At 46.7% G+C, this 20,241-nt stretch overlaps 1 protein-coding gene across 1 annotated transcript in view; it reads left to right on the top strand.

Annotated features, from left to right (window-relative positions):
• Positions 1-20,241, top strand: part of ACO2 (aconitase 2) — a 52,292-nt gene that overhangs the window by 14,628 nt on the left and 17,423 nt on the right. The window contains exons 2-3 of the mRNA XM_032645200.1: positions 13,574-13,710; positions 18,032-18,290. Of these exons, the coding sequence (XP_032501091.1) occupies positions 13,574-13,710; positions 18,032-18,290 (396 nt within the window). The remainder of the gene's footprint in view (positions 1-13,573; positions 13,711-18,031; positions 18,291-20,241) is intronic.

Below are 20,241 nucleotides of genomic sequence, written 5' to 3'. Positions count from 1 at the left end.
CTATGAACTTAATTACTCCAGGTACCTCATATAACTAATCACACAGTATTTGTCCTTTTGTGACTGGCTTATTTCACTTAGCATAATGTCTTCAAGGTTCATCTGTGTTGTAGCATGTGTCAGATTCTTTTTTAGGCTTTTACAAATTCTTTGTTAAGTCTAACTAATATTCCATTGTATGTACCACATTCTGTTTCTCCATCATCCATCAATGGACACTTGGGTGGGTTGCTTCCACTTTTTGGCTCTTACGAATAATGCTGCTATCAACGTGGGTATACAGATGTCTCTCCTTGTTGTTCTTTGAACACAACGGGCACTACCTCACTTTGGAGGATCCTTAAACTTTCTGTCTAGAATACTCTTCCTTCAGATTACCTGTACGTTTACCTTTTGTCAGGTTGTTGTTCAATGTCACCTTCTCACTGAAGCCCTTCCCAACTCTCCTACTTTAAATTGCACCTCCCCCTACTTCCCTGGCTCCCTCTCCCAGGGCTCCTGCTTCATTCTCTCATGACACTTACCGACGTCTGACTGAGGTTTTACTTGTTTCTCTGTGTCTACTTGTCTGTCCCCTCCCCGCCCTTATCCTCCTGGAATGTCAGTCCCAAGAGGGCAGGGAGTATTGGACCATTTTGTTCATTGCTGTATCCTTAGTGCCTCAGACAGTGTCTGGCACCCGTAGTCACTCAGTAACTAGTTGATAGATGGACAGACGAATGAGTAAACAAATGGGTAAGGTTTGGTGGTAGGAGGGAGGGGAGACAGAGAGAATGACAGTGAAGATAGATGTTTTTCACCAGAGTCAGCCCTGCTTATCATTTCTCATATTTCTGGCTGCTACTGAGATTATAAAGTTAATATAAAAACCTAGCTTTTTCTTCATCCTTGTATCTTACTTCTCCAGTGACTGCTACTATCCCCCAAAGACAGTCTTGTTCTGGGAAAGTTGCGTGATAGAGGGCACCAAAGTGTACAGACAGAATTGAGAGGATCAATGTGAGGTTGCAGGTTTTAAATATTTTGAAGTAAGGACACCAAAACAACAACAACCAAAACAAAAACAAAAAAACCACTATATCATTCTCTGTTATCACCATTATTTCTTAAAAGGGCCTTTTTAACATCAAAGGTATAGGAAGGAAAGACTCAGAACAAAGAACATGTTTTAAATGTAATAAATTTGACTTTTTAAAAAAACTTGCTACGTTGTCTTTATTTTCTCCATTTTCCTGGTGGATAGTTGTGTGCAGGCAGGCATCAAGTGGGTGGGCTGAGGTTTGGGGTCCTCTGGTACAGTAGGTGGAAAGCTGCAGAGAGCCTGGTGATGCTCTGCAAACGCCTTCGGTGACTGTCATTCGTTGTCGCTGTTTGCCTTTGATGTTTGCAAGTAATTTTTTTTTTTTTTTTTGCGGTACGCAGGCCTCTCACTGTTGTGGCCTCTCCCGTTGCGGAGCACAGGCTCCGGACGCGCAGGCTCAGCAGCCATGGCTCACGGGCCCAGCTGCTCCGTGGCACTTGGGATCCTCCTGGACCGGGGCACGAACCCCTGTCCCCTGCATTGGCACGCGGACTCTCAACCACTGCGCCACCAGGGAAGCCCATGTAATTTTTTTTTTAATTGAGTTATAATTGACATACAACATTGTATTAGTTTCAGGTACACAGCATGAGGATTATATATTTGTACGTATTGCAAAGTGATCACCACAATAAGACTAGTTAACGTCCATCACCATACATTTTATGTAACTAATATTTTTAATTGGAAGTTCTCTAAGATAGTGTTTTCAGACTGCCTATGTCGACCTGTTATTGGATCATGAAATTAATGGGGTGCAAGTGGCCTTCAAAAAAAGATAATATAGAATGCTAAATAAAAAAAGCCAGACACAGAAGGCCACCTATTGTATGATTTCATTTACATGAAATATCTAGAACAGACAAATCCATAGAAACAGAAAGCAGGTCAGTGATTGCCAGCAGCTGGGACAGGGAGGGTGAAAAGAAAAAGGAGCAGCTGCTCAGTGTGTCCGGGGCTTGCTTCGGGTGATGGAGAGGTTCTGGAACTAGATAGTGGTGATGGTTGCACAGCATTGTAAATGTACTGAATTGTACATTTAACAGTTACAATGGTAGATTTTACCACAATGAAAATAATAATAGAGAATAAAAAGTATCAGTGTACACTGCACATGTCAGGTATTGTTTAGTGAAACTTCGTGTGAATTACACACACTCTCAGTACCTCTTGCTGGGCCACAACATAAAATGTGTTTTGTGCCTGTGTGTTTTCAGTCAAAATTTGGAAGTCCCCTCTCAAAGGCTCCTTTTAGCTCCGAACATCCTGTGGCCAGTATATGGATGTTGCTAGGATACAGTGGACTTTGAATGACTTCCTCCTTCCCTGATGACTCTCCACAAATGCCATGTGATTTTTGAGTAGATCACTCAGTCTCTCTGGTTTTTGCATCTGTAGCCAATGTTTTTGATTTGAACCCAAACATGATCTTGTTTGAGCCCTGAGGAGGCCTTAGCCTCTTTTTCACTCGAACACTGGTATTTCCCCTGTACCTAACGCATACAATAGCCACTCTAACACACTACCACACCTTCTGTTTGTCTTATCCCACCATACTGTGGTCTTGAGGGCAGGGAGAGCGTGGTGATGTTCTAGAGTCTAGTGTGATACAGCTAAGCTTTCCCCAGGTGTGCTGTAGCGAATAACATACAGGTGTAAAGAGATAATGATCCCCCCACCCCCATCCCCCAGCAACTAAGGCTGCCAGTTGTCTTCCAGCAGCAACCTGGTCTGTTTACCAAAAAGAATTACTTTGTTCGTGGGCCTTAACTTGAAAAAGTTTGGGAGCCATGTGGAAACAATTTCTGGCATTATTTGTTAAATGACAGGGATTATTCTCCATATTTTATAAGTATTTTAAAATAGAGTAAACAGTTTGACCATGCAGGGAGCTAATAATAAATGGGTAGTGTTCTGAATCTGGTGTGCTTTCTGTGACACCACGCTGGGTTGCATTTGATGTGTGCACATATGCATACCTTTACATCCACATCTGTCTGTAAAGGAAGGCGAAGGCTGTGGCTACTCCAGAAAGACCTGAGCTCTGGGGGTTTTCTTCCTTGGTACAGATTAATCTGTTCTGCCGTTGCTATGCTTTCCCCTAGGCCTTTGGGAGTAAGTGGGTTTATCTGATGCCTGTTTACTGGGGAGGAATATTTATAGAATCTCTGAGCTGGAAGGAACTTTGGAGAACATCTAGTCCGGTGGTTCCCAGATATGGCTGTATCAGCGTAACCTGTAATCTTTATTGATGCTTAAGGAACTCCACCTCAGGTGATTCTGATTGAGAGGTCTGGGAGCCCTTAGGGCCTAGAAGCTGTTTCAGTGAAACCTCCCAGGTGATTTTGATGCAGCCAGAATGATCTGCTTCTCCCATTTTATAGAAATGGAGGGACTTCCCTGGTGATCCAGTGGCTAAGACTCCTCGCTGCCAGTGCAGGGGGCCCAGGTTCGATCCCTGGTCAGGGAACTAGATCCCGCATGCTGCAACTAAGAGTTCGCATGCCGCAACTAAAGATCCCGCGTGCCGCAACTAAAGATTCTGCATGCAGCAACGAAGATCCCACGAGCTGCAACTGAGACCTGGCGCAGCCAAATAAATAAATATTTTTTTAGAAAAAGAAGGCACAGAAAGGCTAGATTATTTGTACAGGGGTGCATTGTGACCGAACTCGGAGGCCAGATCTCTGGACTCCCAACCCCTGAATGTTCCTTCTTGGCCCCCACCACCTCCTGTCACAGGGGGAATCTCACTGTCCACCATACTGCACACAGAGAAATGACCCATGGGGCGGGTACTCTGAGCTTGATACCTTCACCTGAATGTTGGATTTCAAAATTGGAGTTCAAGAAGAAACCTACAGTGATATTAGGGAACTTTGGTTCTCTCTACATCAGCTAAAAACAGCTTGCTGTCAGTCTCTTTCCATCCACACAGTATTACCTTAATACAAATTTGGGGAATTATAGGAGAAAATAATTTTCTGTCTTAACCCAAACCATTTTTTATAATGTTCATTTCCTTTACATACTTGGAGTTATTTCTTGAAGATAGAGTCTCAGATATGGAATTACTGAGTCAAAGGTATGGATGTTCCTGTGGATGTCTTATTGACAAGCTGCTTTTTGAAAAGATTGAATTACTTTGCTTTTAGTCCACAGCACGCAGTCTGCGAGGATATTTATCTTTGGTTCTGAGCATTTAATTTTTAATTAAAAACTAATGTTGGGGCTTCCCAGGTGGCGCAGTCGTTGAGAGTCCGCCTGCCGATGCTGGGGACGCAGGTTCGTGCCCCGGTCCGGGGGGATCCCGCATGCCGCGGAGCGGCTGGGCCCGTGGGCCATGGCCGCTGGGCCTGCGCGTCCGGAGCCTGTGCTCCGCGACGGGAGAGGCCACAACAGTGAGGCCCGCGTACCGCAAAAAAAAAAAAAAAAAAACTAATGTTGGTTACATTCTTTCTAATTATAAGAAGTATTATAATGATTCATTTGTAGAAAATTTGGAAAATTTAGAAAAAAATCAAGAAGGAAATTTAAGCCATTATGTCTAGTGCATGGACTTAACCATACTTGATGCCTTACTTAAAAGATTTTCTGTCATGAATTTTTACACATAAGTAAAAGTAGAAAATAGTACAAAGAACACCCATATACCTACCATCTAGAGTCAACAGTTATCAACATTTTGCCTTATTTGCTTCATCTATATATATTTTTTTTAATTTTTATTGGAGTATAGTTGATTTACAATATTGTGTTAGTTTCTACTGTAGAGCAAAGTGAATCAGCTTATACGTTTATATATATCTCTTTTTTGGATTTCCTTCCCATTTAGGTCCCCACAGAGCATTGAGTACAGATCCCTGTGCTATACAATAGGTTCTCATTAGTTATCTATTTTATACATAGTATCGATAGTGTATATGTGTCAGTCTCACAATTCATCCCACCCCCCCATCTATATATTTTTTATTATTTTTTTTTTCTGGACCATTTCAGAAGAAATTAAAGGCGTTGTGACACCTCATTCCTAAAAGCTTCAACATTTATCTCTTAAAACTAAGTCAATTAGCTATATAACTACAGTATCATTTTCTTAACTTCCCCACTTCTCCCAAAAATGTCTTTGGTAGCTATCTCTTTTCAAATCAAGACCTGATAAAAAAATTTGCATGCTGCATTGATTTTACTTTTTTTTTCGGTACGCGGGCCTCTCACTGTTGTGGGCTCTCCCGTTGCGGAGCACAGGCTCCGGACGCGCAGGCTCAGCAGCCATGGCTCACGGGCCCAGCCGCTCCGCGGCATGTGGGATCTTCCCGCACCGGAGCACAAACCCATGTCCCCCGCATCAGCAGGCAGACTCTCGACCACTGCGCCACCAGGGAAGCCCTGATTTTACTTTTTTAGTCTCTTAATCTAGAACAGCACCTCCCCACTCCCACCCCGTCACACACACACCGTTTTTCCCCATGACATTGACTTGCAAGGGACTACCCCAGATTCTCGTAGACCTTTCGCATTCTGGATGTAATTGATTATTCTTTTATTCCTTGCATTTCCCTTAAACTGGAAGTAAGGTCCCAAAGCTTTCTTAGATTCAGGTTAAACATTTTTTGACAAGAATTCTTCATAGGTGACGCTGTCCCATCCGGAGGCACGAATGTAAGGTAGTCTTGCTGTTGGTGATGCTGTTTGATCTCTGGGTTGAGCTGGTGGTAACCAGATTCCTCTAGTGTGAAGGTACATTTTTTTCCTTTTACTTAGTCGTGATAAATTCCTGTAAGTTAACTTGCTGAAACAAAGGGTTTGCACATTTTTAAAAACCAGAACACTTGATTATTGTCTAAGTGCTCCTGACTGATCCTGCTGTGTATGCTACACTACAGTCAGCATGCTTTTCTGCACCAATTTGTCTTGTTCATTCTTTTTTTCCCCCCTGATTACAAAAGAAACTCGCATATATCATGCAGCATTTAAAAGTTACAGAAATACTTAGCCTAGAACATAAAAGTGCCCATAATTCTAATCTCTAGAGATAATTGCTGTGAACAGTTTAGGCATATCATTTCAATTTTTTTCTAAACATATTTACATTCGTTAATTACTGTTATTATACAGAAATGGGCCCATACCATGGCACTATTTTGCTATTTCTTATTTTCATTGAATGTGTCATGAAATTTTTTTCCTGCCAGTAAAGGTAGATCTACTTCTTTTTAAATTTTTTTAAATATTCTTTTAAAAAAATATTTATTTATGTATTTATTTGGTTGCACCGGGTCTTAGTTGTTGCAGGTGGGCTCCTTCGTTGTGGCATGCGAACTCTTAGTTGCAGCATGATGTGCGCTCTAGTTCCCTGACCAGGGATCGAACCAGGGCCCTCTGCATTGGGAGCTCAGAGTCTTATCCACTGCGCCACAAGGGAAGTCCCTTCTACTTCTTTTTTTAAATCATGGTAAAATACATAATAAAGTTTGACATTTTAACCATTTTTAACTGTTCACTTCAGTGACGTGAACTACATTCACAATGTTGTTAGACCACCACCATCATCTTATTCTTGAATATTTAAAAAGGTGTAGAATGGCATTCCTTCGTGGATGAACCAGAATTTATTCAATCAGTGCCCTATTTTTGGACAATTGTATTGTTCTTTTAAAAACAGTGATGGGGACTTCCCTGGTGGCACAGTAGTTAAGAATCCACCTGCCAGTGCAGGGGACACGGGTTCGAACCCTGGTCTGGGAAGCTCCCACATGCCACGGAGATAAGCCCGTGCGCCGCAACTGCTGAGCCTGCCCTCTAGAGCCCGTGAGCCACAACTACTGAAGCCTGTGCGCCTAGAGCCTGTGCTCTGCAACAAGAGAAGCCACCGCAATGAAAAGCCCGCACACCACAACAAAGAGCAGCCCCGCTTGCCACAACTAGAGAAAGCCCGCACGTGGCAACGAAGACCATCAATCCAAATGTGAAGCTAGACAAAGAACAGTTGTCTAAATAAATAAGTAAAAACAGTGATGTAGAGAGCGTCTTTGCTAGTCTCTGCACTCATTTAAGTATTTTTATAAGATAGCTTCCTGGAAGAGGGAAAGCTAGTCAAAAGGTACAAATGTTTTACATTTTAATAGGTATTGCGTAATTGTCTTTCAAAAATGTTCAACCTGTTTACAGTCTAACCACAAGCATCTGAGCCTGGCAAATTATTGATTTGTCCTGTTAACTATTTGTTCTCACAAGGTTAACCAAACTTGCTCTGTATTTAACCTTGCTCAATAAGGAAGAACTGGTTGGTAAAGTAAAAGCAACATTCATTGGTTTAATTAACTGATATTTATGTAGCACCTGTGTATCAGACCTGGTGTTCAGGCATGGGGAATTTTATTATGAATGAACAGACACAGTCCCTCCCTTAGTGGATCTTACAGACTAGTGGAGACAGATATCATCTCAGAATGAACGTCAGAAAGTAGTAAATGGGCATAGATAATAGGAGGCTCTGCTTGGGCTGAGAGTTCAAGAAGGTTCCCTAAGAAAGTGAAATTAATTTGGAACTTGAAGGATCAATGGGAATTACCTACACAAAGGGTAGATTGAGAAGGGGGTGGGCAGAGAACATTCTAAGCAGAAGAAACGGCATGTGCAAAGGCCCAGTGGCAGATCCCTTTAGACTTTGTACTGGCTACGGAAGTTCAGCATGTTTGGTGCCCTGGAGGAAAGCAAGTTTCTGAATTATTCAGAGACCAAATAGATGAGGTCTCTCTGCCAGGATCCCGTAAGCAGAAGGGGTTTCAGAGGGATGGGAGGTTTCCCAAGGCAAGTTCTAACAAATTGCAAGTAGTCTGAAGGAGAGACAGAAGAGTTGCTGCTACAGAGCTCAGCTTAGATTTTTAGAATGTCTTAGCCAAAGTTGGAAGGAGGGCAAGTAACTAAGGAGAAACACTGTGGCAGCTGGAATACATCAGAAAGGGGTCAAGAATGTCAAAGGCCCAGATGAGCTAAGGCTTCTGAAAAATGCTGATCAGCCAAAAGCTATGTTTTCAGTAAGCAAAAGAAGAGGATACCCCTTCTGCCAGAATCCAGAAAAGGAGCACAACCTCATCACATCTAATTGTGTGTCTGTCTCCTCCATGAAAATAATACAATATAACATACATTGAGGGCTTTCCTGGAGGTGCAGTGGTTAAGAATCCGCCTGCCGATGCGGGGGACATGGGTTCGATCCCTGGCCCGGGAAGATCCCACATGCCACGGAGCAGCTAAGCCTGTGCGCCAGAACTACTGAAGCCCATGCACCTAGAGCCGTGCTCCGCAACAAGAGAAGCCACGACAATGGGAAGCCTGCGCACCACAATGAAGAGTAGCCCCCGCTCGCCGCAACTAGAGAAAGCCTGCGCACAGCAGCAGAGACCCAACACAGCCAAAAATAAAAACAAATAAATTAATAAAAAAATCACATACATTGAGCACATATGAACCCACTCTGTGCCAAGCACTTAAAGTAGACTATTTCATTTACTATTAACACGTTTATCTCCATTTTCTCTGTGGGGAAGCTAAGGCTTGGTGAGGCTAAATAACTTCTCTAGGGCCCCAGCGGGTTAGTGATGCTGCTGGGTTGGGCAATCTGACTACAGGTCTTCAATCTGAGCCATCACACCATGCTACCTTCCAATGGGAAAGGATAGGTAGGCTATGTGGGGTTAGTGGGTAGCAGAATCCAGGGGAATTGGCTCATCCTAGAAAGAGACAGGTCTGCACTTGCATCCTGGATTCACTGTTTGTCACATGTAAGATTTCTGACTTAACCTCTCTGATCTTCAGTTTCCAAATCTGTAAGATGGGAATAACAATTACCTTGTACCACTATGGAATTCAAAATTAGGCACAGAAAATGCTTGGCATGGAGCAGGTACTTAATAAGTAAGGCTGTTTTATTTTTATTCTAAGACTACCCATAGCCTAGTCTTCATTTTATATGTGAGATATATGTGGTCCTGAATGAATGATACATGGTATCCTTGCCCTTGAAGTCAGTCTTTGGGTAAGCATATTAGTATGATCAGCCTCTTCAGAGTTATACATGACATTTCATACACTTTAAGCCTCTCACAGTTTGGCTCTGAAGCAGGGAACAGGGCTGAGATTTCACCCTTTACAGGTGTGAAAAACTCAGGCCTGGAGGAACAAAGTGAATTGCTTAAGGTCTCACAGCCAGGCTAACATCTTCTTACTTTTTTGTTGCGATCAGTAGATTAGTGAAACAGGGAATGTGAGTGTTGATTTCTGTAGGGCAACTGACGGGTCAGTCAGGCTGTCCCTAGTTGTGAAACAGAAGTGATGGCTTAGTGACATTTCAGTCAGGTGGTTATCGTTGTGGGTTGAAGACCCGGACCTGGGGATTGTCACTAAATAGATCACTGTTGGCTTGACCAAACGTCCACCCTGGGGAGCCTGGCCTGGAATGGGTCACATTTGTACTGAGACTTGGATGAACAGCCTGAGAGTTGTGCTTACTGCGTGTGTGGCTGACACGCACTGGGAAGGCCAGCCTGTCAGGACCTGGGGTGACTGACCCGGACTCCTGTAGACCACAGAGGGCTGGAGGTAGACAGAAACTGGTGCTGAAATTAAACCAAGATTAAGGTAGAGCTCTGCACAGAAAACCAAGTCTGTAGTACAGTGTGGCTTGAGCGGTCAGTGAGGAAGATGGCTATTGAGGGGTTAGGAGGAAGGGAGTGATGCATGTGTCAGCAGTGAGGTGGACAGCCACAAGCTCAGCAAAGGAAGTGACTGTCCCTTTGCCCTCAGCACAGGGCATGGTTGGGCTATTGCAGGATTTAGAAACATGCCACGTAAAGGAAAAGTTGAAAAAACTCAGGCTACCCTTGGCCTAGAGAAGAGGGGGTTTAGAGAGGACGGTAAGTCCTGTCTTCAGATAGTTGATGGACCCCCGCCCTCAGCTGAGTTGTTGACCTGGGTAAGGTTTAGGGTTACGTTGTTGTTTTGGGCCATATCTCGTGGCTTGCGGGACCTTAGTTCCCCAACCAGGGATTGAACACAGGCCCATGCAGTGAAGGTGCCGAGTCCTAACCACTGGACCGCCAGGGAAGTCCCAGGATTGTGTATTTTTAACAAACTCAGGAGATTCTGTTGCACCTCAGGTCTGGGAAGCAATATCCTGAGAAAGATGGTTGCGTTTATTTCATACCGTCCAGAGGGCAGACACCCCCGCTACCTGAAAAAGCAGACTGTGCAAGGAAACAGAGAGAGGGAGAATATTTTGAAATTTTTCAGAAATGGATTGGTGGTCGTGTGGGATGATGAACTCCTGGCATGGGATGGGGTCCAAATAGCTTTTTAGAAAAATTGACTTGATGAACATTCAGGTGGTTCAGGCTTCCTAAAAACTCTTTCCATCCTTATTAATGTATAAACCTGAGCCGTCCCATGTGGCAACTTAACTTTAATTAAAGTTGAGTAACATTAAAAATTCCACTCCTCAGTCACCTCAGCACACTTCAGGTGCCCTGCAGCCACACATGGTGGGTGGCTACTGTATTGAACAGTGAGGATCTAGGATGTGTCCATCATGGCAGGAAGTCCTCTTGGGCAGCGCTAGCTGTTGTGAACAGACATTTGCACATAGTTGGTAAGCAGAGCAGTGTCATGATTAAGGATTGAGCATGTAGCTGGTTGATTTGTTATTAACACTATTGAGTTTATCTCCATTTTAGGGGCAAAGCTTCGGGTGAGGGCCTGGGGCAATAGCAGAAAGTGGGCCAGTCAGGCTGGGTTGGGTCCTGGTTGCTGCTCTGTGGCCTTGGTCACTGCATGAGAGCCTCAGTTGCCTCACTTGGAAAATAGGCTAATCATAGGCGCCGCTTCACTGGGTGGCTGTGAGGATTAGATGCTTAGCACGGTGCTCATCTCACACTAGGCACTAATAAATATTCTTTTTTTATCCCAAAGTTGTATTCTGTATGAACATATTATTTTGTCCTTTTTTTTCCAATCAGCATTATTACTTAAATCTATTTTTAAGTATTGATATGTGTCCATAGATTGCTTAATGGTCCCCTTACTGTTAGGAATTTGCTACTTTACCTTTTCTCTACACTATAATTATGATTACAGTTATTTGTTTTGCTTACTGGGCCAGACACTAGGTATTGTTCTACTCATTTTTATTTCTAAGGAAACTGAAGTTAAGGGCAATTAATTTACAAAAAGAGAACGATAGATCTGTGTATAAACATTGGAAAGATGTCAAAGATATGTTGATAAATGAAAAAAGCAAGTTGCAGAACAACTTGTATAGCTTCTCATTTGTGTGAAAAACACAGGAGGCTGAATGTATGCTTATAAATGCACAGGGGTAATAATAGAAACAGTGCCAAGTACTTTCTGTTACCTCCTAGCCCTCACAATAGCACTGTGTGGAAATGATTACTTAGAGAGGGTAAATTGTCCTAGATGGCTCACGTAGTAAATGGCGTGCCAGGTTGAAGTCCAGGTCCCCCCGACTGCCGCTGTGCACTGGGCCTCCCACTGTAATGGCAGCGGCAGGCAGCAGCGGCCGTACCTGCAGCTGCAGTGTCCCACATTCCTCCTCTGCACAGGCTGTTGAAAGTCCTTTGGGACTCCCCTGGCGGTCCAGTGGTTAAGACTCCATACTTCCACTGCAGGGGGCACGGGTTTGTTCCCTGATCGGGGAACTAAAATCCCACATGCTGTGAAGCCAAAAAAAAAAAGAAAGTCCTTTGATTGATGAGTTCTTCACCCCTACCCAGTAGGGCAGAGAGTGAGGGTCCCCTGGTGGATTTTTAGCTGGAGGGCAGGTGGATCTGCAGTCTGCACTGGGAGGTCACTTCTGATCAGGGGGTGGCGGGTGGGGTGCTGTTTCCTGAGGGGGTCTGCCCTCCTCGCCGGCCACCTGAACAGCGAGTGGCAGCTGTGCATTTGTATTGGTTCAGATGCTGAGGTCGGCAGGATTTGGCTTTAAATGTTCTGGTGACATACAGAAGGGAGCCTGGGGCAGTGGCTTGAGCTTTGCTTCTTTCCTTGCCCAAGGGTATGACTTCCTAGACGGCGAACACCACTGTTCTTTCCCTCTGTCGCTTCTTTGGGTTCATCTATTCCTCCTTGGTCAAAATGGACCCTGTGAAGTTTGTCATCCACAGTTTAAAATGAACTAATACAGACCCCTTCATAACAGTTGCTTATCTGTTGCTGCATAAGAAGTCGTTGCTCCCAAACTTAGAGGATTAAAACAACAATACATGTTTCTCGCTCACAGTTCCCGTGGGCCCGGAATTTGGGAGCGTCTTGGCTTTTGGTTCTGGCTCAGAGTCGCTCAAGAACTTGCAGTCCAGGTTGTCGGCCAGGGCCCTGGTGATCTGAGGGCTTGGGCTGAGGCTGGAGCACTGGCTTGCAAGATGGCATGCTTACACGCCTAGCGAGGTGGTGCTGGTTTTTGGCAAGAGGCCTCAGTTCCTCTCTAGGTGGGCCTCTCTGAGGACTGCTGAACTGTTTTTTTGTTTGTTTGTTTGTTTGCGGTACGCGGGCCTCTCACTGTTGTGGCCTCTCCCATTGCGGAGCACAGGCTCAGCGGCCCTGGCTCACGGGCCCAGCCGCTCTGTGGCATGTGGGATCTTCCCGGACCGGGGCACGAACCTGTGTCCCCCACATCGGCAGGCGGACTCTCAGCCACTGCGCCACCAGGGAAGCCGTGCTGAAATGTTTTAACAGCGGTGGTGACTGTCTTCCGCCAGAGCCATCAAAGAAAGAGAGAACCATGCAGAAGCAATCCTTTTTGCAGCCTAGCCTCAGAGGTTCCTAGTATCACTGTGCCACATTCTGTCCAGTCAGTCGGTGAGTCTGCTGCACATTCCAGGGGAGCAGGATTAGGCACCACCTTTTCAAGGGATGAGGAAACATCCAAAGCTCATGCATAGGTTTTCCTCACTAATTTTTCCATCTATTCAACCATTAGTTATTAAATCTCAAATATGTGCCAGGTAGTCCAGATACAGATGAATAAGACAGACAGAGCTTGATCCCAAGCCTCAAGGAACTTATAGGGCAGGCAGGATAGCAGCTACCATTTGGGTGGTGCTTCAGAGCTTAATGGGGACGTCCACATATTTTCTCCTTCAACCTTCCCAGTAACTATATGATCGCTACAGCTGGTTGTATCCCCATTGCCCAACTTTTCTGGTCCTCAGATGGTAGAGAATTTTCTTAAGTGGACAGAATTTGACTTTGATGCAGAAATTCTGACTGTAAATCCCTTACACTTTTCTGCTACCACAGGCTGTGTTCCTTTTGGCTACTGTCTCATCCCTGTGCCTCAGGTGAGGAAACTGAGGCTGCAGTCACTGAATAGCTCTTGACACTTGAATTCTTTGCTTTTTTCACCATTCTGCGCTGTCTCTCAGGGGTGGACCGCTCTAAATACTCCACTGACAGTCGCTGCTGTCCTTCTTCTTGCAGAAAGCCCTGGGTGTGCGGCAGTACCATGTGGCCTCGGTCCTGTGCCAGCGGGCCGAGGTGGCCATGAGCCACTTTGAGCCCAGTGAGTACATCCGCTATGACCTGCTCGAGAAGAACATTAACGTCGTCCGCAAACGGTAAGGCTGCAGGGCGAGCTGCGGAGACTGCGAGAGGGTGTTGGTGCTTCTGGTGCCGCCTGCCCCTGTCGGGCAGCGTAGGAGGTGCTTGGGGAAGGATGGTTGGTCGTGGTGGTGGCAGGATCAAGTCGTTTAGGGTACAGCGGTCCCTGCTGAGGAAGGGTGTTCCAGATCAGTGGTGGACCTTCTGTCCTCTCTGCCAAGGAAAAGTCTGTTAGCAAGAAGCCTGGAGATGTGGGTCCTAGGGAAGGTCTCAGGCACTCTTCGGTGCTGTGGCCCAAACCTTCCACCCACTCTTTCCAGGACAGACGACTAGCCCTGGGCCATTTCTCTGGGATCTGCCGGGCCCAGTGACTTCAGAAATGCATATATTTCCCCTTCAGTGCATAAGCCCAGGGGAGAGCTCAGCCTTGAGACTCAGCAGGAATCTCAGGTGGGATCTTGAGCATATTTTTTTTCTGGACCTCTCTTTGCTCATTTGATAAAATGGCAGCTGTCTTTGCCCTGCTGTTCTGTGTGCCAGGTTCTGGGCTAGATGCTGGCACAGGAGGGAAGAATAAGATACCACAAGAGGATGCGGAGTGGGGGCTGGTAGCGCCAACCAGCGCTGCGCCTGAAACTTGAATGGCTGCAGACAGAGCTGCGCGCTTGCCTATCTGGTGACATGGCCCTGGGAGGACGAGAGAACAAGTATGAGTACACAGTGTCGCCATCCACATTAATAGCTGACGAATGGGCTCAGGTGGACAAAGCCACACTGTGAGTGAGTGATGGGACCTGGTCTCCAGCTCTCGTCCAGTGCTCTGGCCACTGTCCCACACTTGCTCTCTGTTGCCACTTTGCTTCCTCTCTACTGGTATCCTCACTTCAGTTTTACAGGTAAGGGACTATCTTAGTCTTTATCTGCTGTAGCCTGCAACTTGGCATCACCTAATTGTAGTAAAGACTCTTAATGTACATCAAGGATGTTCATCGGATTCAGGTGGTGTAGGCCTTACTACTCAAAATGCGGCCCATGGATCAGCAGCATCGGCATCAACAAGAGCACTGGGAGCTTGTTAGAAATGCAGAGCCTCAGGCCTCACCCCAGACCCACTGAGTCAGAACCTGCAGTTTTAACAGGAGCCCCAGGTGACTGGAGTGCACATCAAAATGTGAGAAGTGCTGGCCAGGTTCCCATCTGGTTCTAATGTGTAGTCAGGGTTGAAACCACTGTCCTCATCACTGTGCAACCTTATAAAATACTTTTTCCCCAGAAAACACTATTTATTCTTAGAGCTCTCAGATCACAGCTCAGTGGAAAAATAATAGATTTTGCTTTAGTCTGCAAAACACTTCTCCCCTGCTCTTTATCATGCTTAGAAGGAGAGTTAACATAGAAGCTTGCTTTGAGATAACTTGACAAAAAAGTGTTCACCATTTTGTCTTTGCTTTAAAAAAATTAATCAGAAAACTGCCCTTTGGTTTTAATTTTTATCAGCAAAATTAACCCTCCCCCTAAAATTTTTCCTTTGCCTTCTTATTCCAACTCTGCACTAACCAGAAAGTCCAATCAATAACTTTTAGCATTTTCCAGATTAGTACAGACAAGAGATGTTCCATTTTCATTGTTGCCATAAAAGAGTGGTTCTCGCTGGAGGTGGGGTGAGGGGTCGATTTTGTCCCCTAGGGAATGTCTAGAGACATTGTAGGTTGTCATAACCTGGGGTGGGGAGTGGTTTACTGTTAACTAGTGGGTAGAGGCCAAAATAACTGTCACACATCCTACAGTGCAGAAGACAGCCTCCACACTAAAGAGTCATCTGGCCCAAACTGTCAGTCGTGCCATAGTTGAGAAACCCTTACATAGAGAAAGAAAGCATAAGTGAGGCTGTTCTAAAAAGATGCTAGTGGATTAAAATAGATGTAAGAGTGTTTTAGAGGGCCAGGGGATTTGCAGGGGGACGATTCCTCCACCCTGTGACAGAGGGGCCTGATTCTGTTCCTGGGAACTGGGCCTCTGTCATCCAGTGAAGTGGGGACAGATGGGCATAGAGGACCCACCTTGCCATCCTCAGTTAATCCTCAAGGAAATGTGGTGATGAACTCGTCCCTAGGCTTTTGTCATTGTCAGGCTTTTTTATACAACTTCAGGCATTTGCTGTCAAGGTCTTTGGTTTTAAAGCTCATATGCTATTTTTCACCTCCCCTGGACGCAGAAGGAGGGGCTGTGCAGTGAGTCACTGCCTGTACACCAGCCTTGGAGATGCTGCCACAAAAAGGGGGCAGGCTGTACTTCAGGCCAGTGCTATTTTTATTCAAGGTTCTCATGACTGAGAGATTTTTAGAATTGCCAGTTGCTCTGCTGTTGCCCACAGAGCCAGCACCCTAGGAAACTCTTGCTCTCAAGGGGTTAGGTAAACTTGGGAGTGAGGGGCTAGAACCCAGACTAGCAGAAGGACATTTCTCGCTTTCCCAGCAGAGTCGTATTGGTAATAGCAACAGCAGTAATGATAGTAATTGAACACTTAACTGCAGGCCGGGCCTTGTTCTGAGTTTCCAGATGTTATTGAGAGACAGTATAAAGCCACAATGGCTCCTTGCATTCTAGCTCTTCCACTCAGTAACTAGCTCATGACCAGGGAGGGTCAAGTTACTTCACCTCACTGTGCTTCAGTTTGCTCATCTGTGTTGTGAGGATAAAGTGAGTTATATACATCAGAGTGCTCTGGGCTAAAAGTAAGTGCTAAGATAAAACTATGATGACAGAAAGCAGATGAGTGGTTGCTTGGGGATGGGGGCAGAAGGGAGGGATTATAAAAGGGGACAAGGAGACTTTTGGGTGATGGAAGTGTTCATTATCTTGACTGTGCTGATGATTTCACAGGTGTATTCATATGTCAAAACTTACCAGTTGTATACTTTAAATATGTGCGGTTAAGTACACACCAGTTATATCTCAATAAAGCTGTTTAAAAACAAGTATGTGAGGGCTTCCCTGGTGGCGCAGTGGTTGGGAGTCCGCCTGCCGATGCAGGGGACACGGGTTCGTGCCCCGGTCTGGGAGGATCCCACATGCCGCGGGGCGGCTGGGCCCGTGGGCCATGGCCGCTGAGCCTGCGCGTCCGGAGCCTGTCCTCCGCAACGGGGGAGGCCACAACAGTGAGAGGCCCGCGTAACGCATTAAAAAAAAAAAAAAAAAAAAAAACAAGTATGTGCTATATAAGTACTATCTGTTATCTCTTTCCAATACGAGCCCTGGACTTTAGAGACGGACTGGGAGCTCCCTGGGAGGGGCAGTGGCTTATCTGGTTACACGGTGGGTTTAGTACTAGGGTCAGGTCTAAACCCAGAGCCTCTGACTCCTCGTCCTGTATATTTTTTTTTGTGGCTCGTTGGGTGTGAGTGGAACTGTGCCCCTCCCGAGGAGCCTTCAAGTTTGGCCTAAGCTTTGAGAACGGTGGGAGGCAGAGTGTGAGGTCCAGGCACGTGGGGTGGCAGCTGTGCTGCAGTGGCAAGCAGCAGCAGGGAGCCTCAAGGTCGGGGGAGGGGGGGTGAGAGTTGGCCCGCGCCCAGCTCGGTCTGTGCGGGGGAGGCTGTGCCGAGGAGGCAGCTGAGTCCTGCCCGGGCGGCACCTCCCCGGGGGCTCTGACGAGGAAACAGGGTCTAGGAAGAGGGGCTCGTGAGAGGCCAGAGGCAGCTTCTGTTCTTGAGAGCTGACAGCCACACCTGTCTTCATGGGGTGAGAGCGAGTGGAGCCAGCAGGAAAGGCTTTAGCGTAATAGGGTAATGAGGCCTCTAGCACCTGAGGCGGAGGGTTGCGGGTGGAGCGTGAGGCGGGTTGGGTGAGGGGTGCTGGTGCAGAGTCTTTGTCTCAGTGGGGCTGAGTGCACGGGGGAGGTGGCCGTGAACAGAGAGAAATAGAGCATCCAAGGTGAGACTCTGGCTGCGAACTTGAGCTTCGAACATCACTCTGCTGGGTCTCTGTTACCTCATGGTCGTTTTACTAGATGACAAGGATACAGTAAGGATTAAAAGATGAGACATACACGGAATAGGTGCCCGTCAGATGATAGCAATTAATATGCTGGAAAAAGCAAATATACTTCAGGGAAAAATAAAACCGCGCCGCCTCTTGTGATGTTGGCATTCATCAAGTGGTTTTGGACCTAGCGAGTGCCAGGTGCTGTGCCGTGTGCTGGAGCTACCACAGTGAGCAGCACCGATTCGTCTCCACCCTCGTGGGGTGCAGGGTGCCCGCCGTGTGTGCGAAGAGGGAATGGCTGTGGCGGACGGGGGCCCATGCAGCTGGTCCCAGGCCATCCCTCCTTTCTCCCGCCAGGTTGAACCGGCCTCTGACCCTCTCAGAGAAGATCGTGTATGGACACCTGGATGACCCGGCCCACCAGGAGATCGAGCGAGGCAAGACCTACCTGCGGCTGCGGCCTGACCGCGTGGCCATGCAGGATGCCACGGCCCAGATGGCCATGTTGCAGTTCATCAGCAGTGGACTGCCCAAGGTGGCTGTGCCGTCCACCATCCACTGTGACCATCTGATCGAGGCCCAGCTTGGGGGTGAGAAAGACCTGCGTCGGGCCAAGGTGAGCTGAAGGTAGCATGGGAGGGGCGTGGAGGGGGCCAGTGGGTGTGACATGGGATGAGAGACAAAACCCTTGAACTAGGGTATTACCCCCAAATTCTAATGGACTCTTTAGTTTAGTTTTTTTGGTTTTTTTTTTATTTTTGCTCTCTTCTACTTTGAAAAATACCATTTGCCCTTTGTGAAGCTGTTAGAAAATACTGAGAAAAACTAAAGAAAACAAAAATCATCCTTAATCTTACCATAATAAAGGTATTCTTTTCAGGTCCTTTTTCTGTAATAAAACAGAATACTTTATAAGAAAAGTGATGCAGGTGTTGGGTTCTGATACCTATCGCCACTTGCTCTGGAGAAGGGACTTTAAAGTTCCCGTGCTGCCACCATCACATGTGATCACTTGTGCTCTCGCCTGGCCCCTGGGGACCTTGTCAGGGAGGGAGGCGAATAGTGTCGCTGTTGGTAAATTTGAGGCGGCCAAGGTGCATGCATCAAGTCCTGGACGCTGCATGGGGGCGAGGTTAGGACCAGACCCTTATCCCTTCTCCCACTCAGGGCCCTCTCTTACTGATTGACCCCCTTTGTGGGCTTTCTTCTGTGAGTTTCACTTAACAAGGTAGAAGGGGCTGGATGCCACACTGAAGAGTTGTCCCCTTGGATTCCTCTCACTCTTATGAAACCAAATTTGTGCTCCTTCCTCCAGGCTCTGCTTGTGGTGCCTTTGTGTGTGTCTACTCTTGGCAATAGCAGGTCTCTCCCAGCTCTGGGCCTCCACCCTCCCCACCCCCTCCCCGTCCCTCGCAGTGGAAGTGGGCACTGCTCTTGGGGGGCCATTGGCAGGAGCTGAATGCTGGCAGGGCTGCAGCCCGGCTGGGCACAGAGCAGAGCATGCAATTGAAAGTGCTTCGGCTCCCAGGGTCAGCACGGCTCAGAGAGCCTCTCAGACCCATGGGAAACGCTCAGGGCAGCTTTCCCATTCAAGCCCCTTCTTCCTACCTTGGCCTGCTCGTTTGTGTCCTGGTGGCACAGCGGCTCCACTCAGCTGAAAGAGCCCAGCTTTCTGTCTGGTGGTTTCCATGTTAGCAGCAGTGGTGATGGTAACTGGTAACATTACAGGGGATCCTTCAGCGCTGGGAACTGGGTCCTCTTCAGCCCTAGGGGTGAATGACTGCCTGCAGCAGGGCCACCACCTTCAGGGTCTGGCCCTCCCCTTACTTTATAGTTTTAAAATCTACCTTCTGGAGATGAGATTCACAAAATCATAGGATTTCAGGACCCATTCCCTCATTTATTTAACAGATGTTCATTGAACATTAATTATGTGCCAGGCACTGTGCTAGGTGCTGGGACTCAGTGTGAACATGACAGACAGGGGCTCTGCCTTCTTCTGCCCTCATGGATCTTAGAGTCCAGTAGGGAGACAGAAGCTAAACAATCACACAAATTGGTAACTGCCAATTTGGGAGAGTGTGGAACTCTGAAAGTATAAGAAAGATGTCTGATTTAGACTTTGTTGGGGAAAGGACAGCCTCTTTTGAGGATGTAACATGTAAGCTGAGATGTGAACAGGTAAGCAAGAACGTTCTAAACAGAACAGACGACCTAAAGACCTTGAGGAGGAAGAAACCTGGTACTTTTGTGGAGCTGGAAGGGGGCCTGTGGGCCTGGAACTCTGAGGTGGGTGGGGGCAGGTGCAGGCAGGGCCTTGAGGACTGTGGGCGCCCTCCTAGGAGTCGCTGAGGGGTTTACGCAGGAGAGAGATATGGTCAGATTTACATGTATTTGTAAAGGGTCCCTCTGGGTGGAGCTCAGAGAGGCAGAGTGACCTGTCCAGGGTCACACAGACCACCGGAGAAGTATCTAGGCTGAGTTCTGGTCGAGACTCTGCCACACCACTCTGGCCGCCGTGCTGCCTCTCCTCCCATATGCAGACACATGAGCAAATGCACACACAA

Source organism: Phocoena sinus, chromosome 10 (assembly GCF_008692025.1).
Source record: "Phocoena sinus isolate mPhoSin1 chromosome 10, mPhoSin1.pri, whole genome shotgun sequence".
Classification (NCBI taxonomy): domain Eukaryota; kingdom Metazoa; phylum Chordata; class Mammalia; order Artiodactyla; family Phocoenidae; genus Phocoena; species Phocoena sinus.
Note: the sequence above shows the minus strand (reverse complement) of the source record. Positions and strands in the feature narration are given on the sequence as shown.